This window comes from Rhipicephalus sanguineus, chromosome 9, assembly GCF_013339695.2.
Source record: "Rhipicephalus sanguineus isolate Rsan-2018 chromosome 9, BIME_Rsan_1.4, whole genome shotgun sequence".
Lineage (NCBI taxonomy): Eukaryota > Metazoa > Arthropoda > Arachnida > Ixodida > Ixodidae > Rhipicephalus > Rhipicephalus sanguineus.
Window position 1 is genome coordinate 31,781,858 of NC_051184.2, and position 11,887 is coordinate 31,793,744.

General features: G+C 46.4%; 1 protein-coding gene across 2 annotated transcripts in view; it reads left to right on the forward strand.

Annotated features, from left to right (window-relative positions):
• Positions 1–10,326, forward strand: part of LOC119405433 (mucin-19-like) — a 117,164-nt gene extending 106,838 nt beyond the window's left edge. For both annotated transcript variants that reach the window (XR_007417510.1, XM_049419118.1), the window contains exons 9-12: positions 1,968–2,093; positions 3,901–4,076; positions 7,701–7,799; positions 10,172–10,326. Coding sequence is in view for 1 of the 2 variants with exons in the window: in XM_049419118.1 (XP_049275075.1) it covers positions 1,968–2,093; positions 3,901–4,076; positions 7,701–7,799; positions 10,172–10,318 (548 nt within the window). In the remaining variant the exon portion in view is untranslated. The remainder of the gene's footprint in view (positions 1–1,967; positions 2,094–3,900; positions 4,077–7,700; positions 7,800–10,171) is intronic.
• Positions 10,327–11,887: the final 1,561 nt, after the last annotated feature.

Genomic DNA, 11,887 nt, shown 5'->3' on the forward strand with positions numbered 1-11,887 from the left:
TTCAGGAGAGATTGCTGACACTGGAGAAGGCAATGCGGAACCTATCCTTGCTACCAACGAAGAAAAAGACACTGAAGAGGGACAAGGGCACACACCCCTTGAAGACAAAAACCTTGACAACGAAGGGAGTGATTCCATTAAGCATCACGTGAGTGAAGCAAGTGACGAAGTAGAGAGAACTGCAGTACCAGAACAGGAGCAACAGGCTCCTGAGGCCGAAGCTGAGGTTCCGGATCTGAGTGGTGAAAGCAGCGAAAGTGACGATGCACACAAGTCAGTCGATGTTGAAGAAAACGTCCCACAAGAAGCAGCTGCAGAGAGCGCAAGCACGAATGATAATACGGATCAAGCTGACAGTACTGAGACTGCAGGTGAACAAGATGAAGTAACCAGGCTCGCTGATGAAGAGAGGACGGAACGAACTGGAGACGATCCTGAGGCGAATGCTGAAGAAGAAGACGGCGTGATACCTGCAGATACAAAAGATCTTGCCGAAGAAACGGAGACACCCATTGCAGCTACGGACCGCGCTTCGCCAACCACCGATGTGGATACGTCCCGTACCGAGGACGACAGCGCGTTCGCCGACGGTACGTGCACAAGCACTCCTTCGCCCGCCACGAGCAGGGCCGAGTTGACGTCGCCCAAGGACCTCCTCCGAGAGGGCGAGAACCTCGACGAAGGCATCCTAGCGGACGAGCCGCCCACGACCAGGGGCTCCCAACAAGACCAGGACGAAGAAGGCGACGGCGCGGTCGACGCGACTTCCTCGAGCAGCGGCCGCGGGAGCCGCGGTACCGTTACCGAAGTACCGCTGCCCGTCACGCACAAACCGCAAATCAGGGGAAGCCAACACCAACCCAGGGCTTCGAGGAACGCGGAAGCTGCGAAAGCGCCGAAAATCAGGGCTCCGAAGGGCGTCAGCGTGCTGCCGTCGAGGTTCAAGCCGGCGATGAGACGAAACGATGCGAAGGAGCACCCCGCGATTGCCGGGACCGGAGGCGTGCGGAGAGTGCGATCCGACGGCGAGCACATCGACCAGGCGCCCCTGGGTGCGTCCAGAACTACGCTGACGACGCCCGAGCAGCGTCTGGACAATGCTGGCAGGCTGCTTGGCAGGCATAGCCGCAGTGTAAACATGGAGGAACAAGGACTCCTTGACAGTAAGAGAGCCCCTTGGAAGCGCAGATCGCACATCTTCGTTCAGGTCACACTCCCTCTCTCTTTATCACTGTCTCCTGTCTGTCTCTCTCTCTCTCACCGTCTCTTCCTTCTAGTGTGTGTGTATGTCTGCGTGAGTGTCTTTGCTTCTGTATGCACTACGTGCACGGTCATACATACGCAGATCCTTTAAAGAGCTGTTTCGTAAGATCTATTGTGCCTTATGGGAACTGTCCAGGCTGTATTCGCCTTTGTAGCCTCAGGCGACATTACTGTTGTCTTGTAAAGAACTTTGAGTCAGCGTTACGTTAAGTGGCATTCATATCGGCAGCATTTCGGCTACAACATTGGTTTTATAGATAGAGCAATATCTTAAATCCATAAGACAGAAAGGTTTAGCCAGATTTTAGCCTAAAGTTCCAGAACAACTAAGCTGACACCTAAACTGATGTCGGAGATCTCAAGTTTCAACGCTGAAAAATGCGCGCCGGGCTCAACCTTGAAGAAAGATAAAACACCTCTAAGACTTTCCTTTGCCTTTAAGGTATACCGCGAACTTATAAAAAGTCATACTGTGTTGCTACAACGGAGTCATTAAGCCAACAATATATGGCTAAACACCTCCTCTCAGCCTCACTCACCACATTGCGCTGGAAATCTTGGGCATACTACCTCGTGTTATCCGGTTGCGAAATATGGTAGAAACGTTATTGGCAGTGACACTAGTGCTGTGGTAACAAAGAGGTTTCGGATAGACACCTTTTTATGGCATTTGCTCTTTCTTGCTTGCCCTCCGTTCTTCGCAGTCGCGAGGCTACAGAAAAAGCTGGACGCCCTGCGGGAGGAACGACTTGCCTGCGAAGCCAAGAGAGAAGACCTGCTGCGACGCGCAAAGTTTCTACAGGGCAAAGCTACGTCCACTCGAGATCAAGGTGACAATAATAGCATCTGTGAACTGAAAACATTGCCTTTTTCTTACTTCCACGAGAAAATAGCCCCAGGAGACTGCAAGTAGGCACATGGTTATGAAGGTATTAGAAGTTACCCTTTCGAGATAAAGCATCCGCTTGACTCTGCATTCTGTCAGCTGGAAAAAAACGCCATAAGGGTCAAGCTAGGACCACTGATCACAGTTTTATCTAGCCGATAAATTTCGTACTTTGGGGAGTCGCGTGTTCAGAACACGGTAACCTCCAATCTACAATGTAGCCCACACACTCCGACAGTCGTAAGTGGTGGACTCTTTTAATCCAGCGCTTGCAGTTCTTCAGCGATTACCGTGGTTCGCGCACTGCTCGCTTCTCACAGCGAAGTTAGAAAGACGCGCCATCTTTCAGTTGTATGCCTGACTGCTGAAGTCGCGTATGCCGGAGAACACCACTTCTGTGAACAATTGTAGCCCTTCTGTATGTTATTCTGTGAGCGTTAACTGCTGACTATTTCAATCTGTGCCCCTTTTCTAGTCACCATTCTCTCAGTTTCAGTGTAGGGTAGCGAACCTGGCACTCGAATGTTTGACTCATGCCTTTCTATTCCTCTCTTTCTCTCTCGCTTCTGTCGTTTCCTGCGAGGAACTTAGAGGCTGTCGGTAGCCAGCCAACTCTATACGAACTTAACAGTCACTTTCTTACTTAAAGAAGGAATGCGGAGGTTGATAAAACAGCAAAACAAGAGCGTTAATCATAAGATGTTCTCATGTAGAAGTTAACATGCTTACACGCAAGTTTAGATCATACGGCCTTCGCTTTGTGGCACATGACTAACGAGTATTCGGATGTTGTGCGAAATGAGTGAAAGAAAGGGAACACTCCTTGCCTTTATTTTGAGAACATGAACTGTTTTTTGGACGAGACACCACAGTGGAAGAAGACAGGACGAACACGCTCGTCCTATCTTCTACTCTGGTGTCTCGTCTCAAGCGAAGTTTAACTTCTCAAAATAATGTCTGAACAACTGCCCCCCCCCCCCCCCAACACGCGCTCATTGATGCCCTGACTTGACTGCAATGTCCGGGCAATGCTATAGGCAAGCTTGCACGCGTAGCCAAATCAAGAGGACCTAAGCCATTAGACAGAAAGAGCGGTTTTCGCACAAGAACGAGGATGGAATGTTTGCAGACACAAAGCAAAAACAAATTTCTGCATAATGAGGTCAAAATTAGGTCGAAATTTCCGAAAGTACGAATCATCATTGTCAGCTCAATAGAGGATTGATGTGTGTGTGTGTGCATCGCAACCCGCCGCGGGGTCTTTTGGTTGTGATGCTCGACTACTGACACGAAGGTCACGGGATTGAATCCCGGCCGCGGTGGCCGCATTTCGGTGGAGGCGAGATGCTAGAGGCCCGTCAACACATATAACAGGGCTGCGCGAAAAAAAACGCGGTCGAGCAAAGGCAAGTACACAGGACGGGTAGCAAACTTCAACTGTAATAAAGAAAGCCAAAGCAGGCCGGTACGAATATACATCATCCTGACACGTGCCTCTAAAAAATGATACAGCATGAAAAGGTTTTACACGAATTGTCAAAGACACTACCACGATAGGAAATGATCTTTTTTGCCTACCAACCAAATGACGGAAACGTCAGAGGGCCATGTACAGTTTAGATTTAAGTGCCAGTTAACCGCAGGTGGTCGAAATGGCTAGAGACCACGTCTACGGCGTCTCTTATAATCACATCGTTGTTTTGGGTGGTATGACTCCAACAATTATTATATCATGTGTGTTTCGTGTGCAGCCCGCGACATGTGGCGCCGTCGTTACGCCGAGGAGAAGAAAATAACGCCCAAGCTGGAGGAAGAGAGCGCTCGCTGGAGGCTCGAGTTGGAGCGGCTGCACCGGGAGCTGCTCGCCAGGGTCGAAGGAGAGCTGCGCCTCACGGGATACCCGCGCTTCGAGCAACCCTCGAACAAGGTGAGCCAAGTGCCGATGATTTACAGATATGAAGCGTACAGTTTTAGTTGTTCTCAAAATGAGGAGCGTACAGCTCAGATCTTAGAGAGAGAAAGAACCAAGGAAAGGCAGGGAGTTTAACCAGACGCACATCCGGTTTGCTACCCTGCACTAGGGAAAGAGATAGAGGGGCGAAGAGAGAGAGAGAGAAAAGAAAAGAGAGAGAAGGACAGAATCACAAGCACCCTTGGGGCAGCACGTCTAGTCTACAGATCTGTTACTTTTGGGTAATTCAGTAGCGCTTTCGTTGCCTTCTGCGCTCTCGACGCAGCTCTTAAGGTTCTGTTTATCAACCGTGCTGAATACATTGCTTGCCTTGAAGTCGTTTACGTAGCGAGGCTAACATTGAAGCTTACTTTTTTCAAGCGAAGCTGGTTAAATCTCACAGAATTCTGTGGCGGCGTACGCAATGATCCAGGCACCCGCGAGCGCGAAAAAATACGCCCCACGAAATACGCCTCATTTATATTAGGTGGGTAGTTATAGAGTAACAAAATTGTTGTAATTATCTAAATAGTCTCGCTAATAAATTATTGCAGAGGAATCCTTTAATGATGGGAACAATATGGACTAGGTTTGCGTCGTGTAATGCTATTCGTCATTTTCAAAATGTTGGTGCTCAACAGCTGGGACACCCTGTATGTGCCTACCACTAAAACAGTTTTGATGCTTTGTGGGTATAGTAGAGTTATATTTTGTAGTGATGAGTCTTTTAAATTTTTTGTACACTGACCTCTCTCTGTAAGCTGTGACGTGCTCTTTTTTCTGTTTGTCATATTCATCCCAAGTTGCAGCATTGAGTACGTGCACATTTGTATGCGCCGTTTTTCAATAACTGTTGCTCAGAGACAACTGATGCGATCAGTTGTCTCTGATGTGGCAATCTGATCTTTTATCGAGGTGACTTGTCATTTCGCGTTTACACGTTTCATTGTGGCCTGGATATGAACGCATAACCGTCGTTGCCTGTAGCAGCTGAAGTGTTGCGCTGCTGAGCACGTGGATGAAGCTGAGAATCTTGGCATGGAGGATGGAAACAGTTGGGAGGGAGGATTGCGTAACGCGACAGAAAGAAAGAAAGAATGAAGCTGAGAATCTTGGCATGGAGGATGGAAACAGTTGGGAGGGAGGATTGCGTAACGCGACAGAAAGAAAGAAAGAATGAAGCTGAGAATCTTGGCATGGAGGATGGAAACAGTTGGGAGGGAGGATTGCGTAACGCGACAGAAAGAAAGAAAGAATGAAGCTGAGAATCTTGGCATGGAGGATGGAAACAGTTGGGAGGGAGATTGCGTAACGCGACAGAAAGAAAGAAGAATGAAGCTGAGAATCTTGGCATGGAGGATGGAAACAGTTGGGAGGGAGGATTGCGTAACGCGACAGAAAGAAAGAAAGAATGAAGCTGAGAATCTTGGCATGGAGGATGGAAACAGTTGGGAGGGATGATTGCGTAACGCGACAGAAAGAAAGAAAGAATGAAGCTGAGAATCTTGGCATGGAGGATGGAAACAGTGGGGAGGGGGGATTGCGTAACGCGACAGAAAGAAAGAAAGAAAGAAAGAAAGAAAGAAAGAAAGAAAGAAAGAAAGAAAGAAAGAAAGAAAGAAAGAAAGAAAGAAAGAAAGAAAGAAAGAAAGAAAGAAAGAAAGAAAGAAAGAAAGAAAGAATGAAAGAAAGAAGTCACAATTATACCTCTAAATTTTTCAAAGGCAGACCACATTAGGAAAAAATGTAGTGCGTCTCAGCTGATCTCTCTGCCACGGAATAGCTCAGGTGTCTTCGTACTTTATTTGTACAACCCTTCAGTGAAACAGCTATAGTGTCCATCGCAAAAAGATTGAAACTTGCACCTTACTTCGCCAAACGTCTTAAGAACCACTACAGAAGAATGACGTATGCCTGAGGAAACATACGTCTTTTCCGGTTGGCTTGCTCTCGTCGTTATTCCTGTAAGGAAGTCTTTTTTGTATTGATATGACATCAACAAACAAATCAAACATGCACTACTCACCGTCTATGCTTCCTCCCTGTTCTGAAATTTAATACGGTTTACAGACAGTGTTTCAGAAAAGGGACCCTCGAACGTTGCATTATTCACTAGATGCGCATACAAACGTAGAACAGGAATACAATAACATTCTTGTTATCTTGCATTCATGTTACAGATTTTCTTACATCGAATTTCTTTTCCGTTCTTTTACCTAGAGTTATAGTCAAAATATATTATGTGTACTCGACGTTGTTTTTACGTTGTGTGGATAACTCACATTTCTTTGTTGTCCTGGAACACCTTTGGGGGCTTTGCCGCACGAGTACGCGTATTGAGGCAGAGCACGCTTTACAAAACAAAGACGAGCTAGTGTGTATGCGAATTTTGCAAGTATAAGAACGACATGCAGTCGACGACGAAACTTAAAAAAAATGTTACTCTGAGAAAGAGAGAGAAAAAAAAGAAACAGTACAGTCGCCTGAGCAGGAGTATCGCAGATGCAACTTTCTCCGCAGAACGAGTGACGTGAACACAATCGCAAGAGGGGTCAGACGCAATAGCCTAACTATTTATCATAATGAAATATTCACAGAGCACCGAAGCTTCAGGAGACACTATCTATAGAAGCAACATGTCCTTATCACCGGCCATGATGGGGCACTAGTGCAAGAAAATATTACGTCTAGATTTAATCGATACTTCCTATCGACTACCCGACAGCAACCAAGTGAGGTATTCAAAAATCCGCTGCATGCCCCGGCCGCAGGTGCGCAATAAGGTACAGGTGATTAAAAAGTTACAATAAAATTAGAAATAGAAATGGACAGTAGCACGGCGCTCCTTTCTCATATTTATAGTGAGAGATATGTTATCTCTTTAACGAAAAAAAAGATAACACTAGAAGTGTTAGATTTCTCACCGAGATGTGATGCTTTAGTTGTCTTAAAAATTGTCCTTCAGGTAATAAGAAAGGAAACGCCTAAATTGCGATCGGGAATTATAAGTCGGTAAGCAAGGTCGCATCAAGCAAATATATCCATCCAAAAGCAAACGATCACAGGAAACGATGAAGAAGACAGGAAAGCGGCTTCACCGTTTCCTGTGGTTGCTCGTTTTGGCTGGATATAATTCCTTGATGTAAGGCACCAACTGACCCAACAACGTGTGACGCAAGGTCGCCCATCGTAAAATGTGCACCCCTGAGACGAAATGTTCACAAACAAAGCGGCTTGTTAGATATTTATGTCTCAAGTTCTATTACCATCGCTTCAAATAATCATAGCGTAAAAATGAACGTGGTGTCTTAACTTATGTAGCTCACGAATGGATAATTGCGTGCGACGGTTCACCGCAACCTGTAGATTACAGATGTATCCATTCTAGCAATAAATCGTCCCCACTTAAAATTTTTGTCACCTCTACAGTTTCAGGGAAATGCAAACCCATGTTTTTTTTTATTTCGAATCATTGGACTTTTTTATCTGACACTTTTTTTATAACCACGTAATTATGTATGAAATGCTTTCTTAACAGCTGTGTGAATAATATTGAAAATCACCTTGTCTGACCGCAAAGCTATTTCTTCCATTCTTCAGCTGAGCTACAAAATAATGATCGCAAAAGTCCTACAAGAGATTGAAGACCTGAAGCGACGCCTGGAGTACACCCGCATCTCCCTGGGTGCCGAAGTCAGGGTACGTATTTTCAGTGCTCTACGCATATGTGACAATACACAAAACCGGAAGATCACCACGAAAGGATGCATGTTTCTTTACAATTGGCTGTCACGCCCCTGTTCATACACGCCCTAAGTTGTTATCTGGATCGGTGGTACCAATGCTCAAAACGAAAGGTCACACCCAGTCGGTGCCTATATTTACTCTGGACAATAATCACTATATCTCTCAGCTATTCACTAAAAATACGCATCGACGCGTATAAATTTATATGCTTAAGGCGGGGTGCTACTTTCTGCTGTTTTCTTTTAGTCGAGGGGGAACGTTGAGCTGAGCACCTCTCAGTTCATGTCGTTATTGCAAAGATATAGGACATATATTACGTCATACTTTGGCTGGCGAAGCGTCTGGAAACCTCGCAGGCAATCGGGAATACACGCTGTCTTAAGTGGTGGTGACGAAAGCATTCACGCCAAGATATATAGCCAAAGGAAGCGCGTCTTGCTTCGAGTTGTTTGCGCTTCCATTCGCTTTCTTGGATCGATCTATGCCCCGAGGAATGCAGCCTGGCGAATGGGTACAGCCCGGGGGTGTATGCATCACTTGAAGGATCATCGCCGCTTACGCAATGAACGATGCACTCTGGTAAATTATAACGGTTACCCCGTACACGTGCTATGCGAGAAGAGAAGCTCATTCGGGCAGATCCCACGCACTGTGGGAATCGATGTTATGCGAAGCAGCTATCGATGGGCTGTATACGTCGCCTTGTTTGAGATAAGCGTCACTGGGCTGTTAGGGTGCACAACTGGGTTTGTTGGCTTAGCATGATCCGATGTGAAAGGCGCGTAGGCCACGACGGACAAGGAGAGAGACAATTACACTAAGCGGATCGACATGCTTGTGCAACTGGTGTTCGTGCTGGCATTGCAGCAGGCGGGGTTAGCCTGGCATACACAGCTGGCAGTTGTTTCTCCCGAGTCTCTAATGCGTTGATGGAAGGGGTGTGTCACAAGATATTCAACAGTCCCAAAAGTGAGAGCTGCAAAGATTTATCAGATCTCTGAGGATGTGATATGTGATCACTTTGGGACGATCCACAAGATTCGACACCGAGCCTGCGTGATCCATGTGCCTGTGTAATCTGGGTAGTTGTATGCGTGATTATGGCTTAAGACGAACACGTTGATGCCCAAAGAGCGGTTTGAAGTCCGTGGTAACGTGAGGACTCACGTCTAGCACATACATTCGTCTCGGCGAGGAGAAACGCACGCTACGGCAGCGCGTTCTGATAGTGTCGAGCAACGCTAGACTAAAAGTGGCAAAGGTATATTTGTACACATTTAATATTTATTGCATTGTTATAAGAGCGGATAGGCAAGGCTCTGAGACTGTGGCCAGCATTACACAACAGTAGCGGACACTTAACCAAGGTTAGCAGGCACTATAGCCTACACTGACGGACGGTTAGACAACATTGTGCCGTGCTAGCCCACATTAGGCAACGGCAGCTTACAGTTAGCCAACATTAAGGAGTCATTAGCCGCCACTATAGCTAACATTAGCAAGCACTGGCCATCGTAAGGAGGCACAAGCCCACAGTTAACAAATATTAGCCAAGGCTAGCCATGATTATCCCGCACTAGGCGACACTCACTGACAGTTGGCCAAGGTTGTCAAATGCTAGCCAACAGTTAGCTAACCGTAGCAAGCCCTTGCTGACATTTAGCCTAAATCAGGCAGTGCTATCCAACATTAACGAGCGATAATCAACGCTCAAGATACTGCGACTGATAATGTTTTGATCTGAAGGTTAGTGCAGAGGCCTGTTTTCCTTAAACTGAACACCAGTTCAATGAGTACCTAGCGAACGAAAGTTGAACTACTGGAGATGAAACTGTTAATTACGTTGAGAAATTCAGAAAAAGTGTTCACACATCCATCTGCTGTACTCTGCACGCGAATAGAGGTGCTGTCATAAAAATTGGCCGCGTATGTGCGTGCTTCGCTGCAAATGTCGTCTAAAGACGATAGAAGAGGCGCTGCGTGAGATATGGACGCCATCTGGCAATACGTCGGGAAACATGAGTGCTGTGTTGCGGGCTGGTAGTCCCGGCGCAGCAGCAGGCGAAGACCGGCGGTGACCAACGCGACCGGCGGGGACGCCAGCCAGCCCGAACACGTGGTTGGGCGCGAAGCGCTGAAGCAGAAGAAACGTCCGCACTCAACGAGTACTCTCCACACACTCTTTTATTTACACGGTCCCCTGCTTTGCTGGCGTTGTTTAGGTGAACCCAAACACTGATTCAAAACCTCGGTTTGCATCTCCCAGAACTTTTTAAACAAGTATGCCAATATTTTCTTCGTTTCTTCTTTTTTTTTCTTTTCAGCTACGGACGCATGCCGAACGGGAGGTGAAGAACCTGCGGGAGGATCTTCTGAAAAAGAAAATCCAGGTCACCCTCACGAAGAAAGAGACTCAGTCCGTGATGGCGCCGTTCCTTAGAGACTCATTTTATTTCGTCGGTCCCATTTAGAGAGAAAGCGGGGTCGGAAACACCAATCTCTGAAGTGTATGTCACGCCCTACGAGATTAAAAAAGGGGTAGAAAAAAAAGAAGTGTAAGAATGCAAGCTGCTGTAAAAAAGAAAGCTTTAGCTAGGACGTCGCGCCATGTTATTGCACATTCTGTTCTTTATATGTTTTTGTCAAATCTTCCGGGCAATCTTGTCATCATTTCAAACTTTAAATCAAAACTGTGAAGAAACTGCACCCAGCCGACCTAGATGACACGGTTCATAAAAAACCGTCTATTGTTACGAACGTTGGAACCAACGCTGTGTCGCGTCTGTACAAGAAAAAAAAAACCTTTATAACGAATGTCGATAGGAGCTTGCGCTTTATTTCAAGGTCAAACTGCAATAAAAGCCACAAACCAAGTTAATATCAGTCTTCTGCGCAAAAAGACGTGGATGATTCTCGAGACCACGATGGCTTGCGACGCAGTTATTCGCGTTGTGTGCGAGGCGCCCTCGTTACAGCCTGGCAAGCGTCGCTCATTCAGAGCTTTCAAATTTCAAAGTTTGTTAATGGAAATTGGATAGAAACTTTTGTACGCGTGTGGTAAGCCCTTACGCCGAGAAGGCGATCTATCAAATTCGAGTCGCCTTCGCAGCGAGCAAGGTTTGTACGCGGGCGCTTCGTTTTGTTTTTCTATGCAGTTAAGCGTTTCAAGTTATACATGAAGGCAAAGATCGCATACGCGGTTACAGCCTTAGAACCCATTGCAGGCTAAATCCACAACACCATTGTTAATCTGGCCTTCACATCGGTAAGAGAGCCGTACCAGCTGTAGTCTGTTCGTATCTACTCGTCCTACAAGTGCTTTCTTCCTCGGCTCACGTTTGCTTGAGGTTTAAATGCCTCCGCTCTGCTGATAGGAATGCTAGGCGAAAAAAAGAAAAGTTTGTGGTTTGTGTGTAAAATATTATCTTTGGCCACATACTGATATCATGAGTTCTCATAAAGTTTGCAAGGAGGTTCACGTTCTCAAACTAAATTTAGAGATGAAAATGTATATTTATTTATTTATGTGGCAAAATGAACTGTGTTATTCGTGCAATGAGTTCGACGTCACAGAAATAAGCGATCGAAATGGGCTGGCACATTCATGCAAATAAGAAGAATTTTCTTTTATTGGGCAGCCCGTACTGATGTCGCGGTAGTTTTTTTTTTTTTTTAGTTTGAACACCTCGCCGGTGTTGACGATTTACGGCCGTTTGACGAATGAATTACGACTCGCGATAATATTATTTTCCCTCTTGCATACGTAGGGACGGTGTACAATAGCTTGCTCCCGTACACAAGAGAAAAGAAAAAAAAAAGGAAAAAAATCCGCTACTGCATACAGAGGAGACAGGTGCATCACGGTACATCACGTGACAAGGCGCTATTCATTGGGCTCAACTTATCAGGCTAACTCTAGAGGAGTTTGGGGGTGGGGGGCAGAGCACACGTCTCCCTGATGGTGTGCGCGCGCTTTCACGGAATTGGAACGCCTGGCCGATGCATACGGGCCACTCTACTACAGTGACCTCGATTCTCGA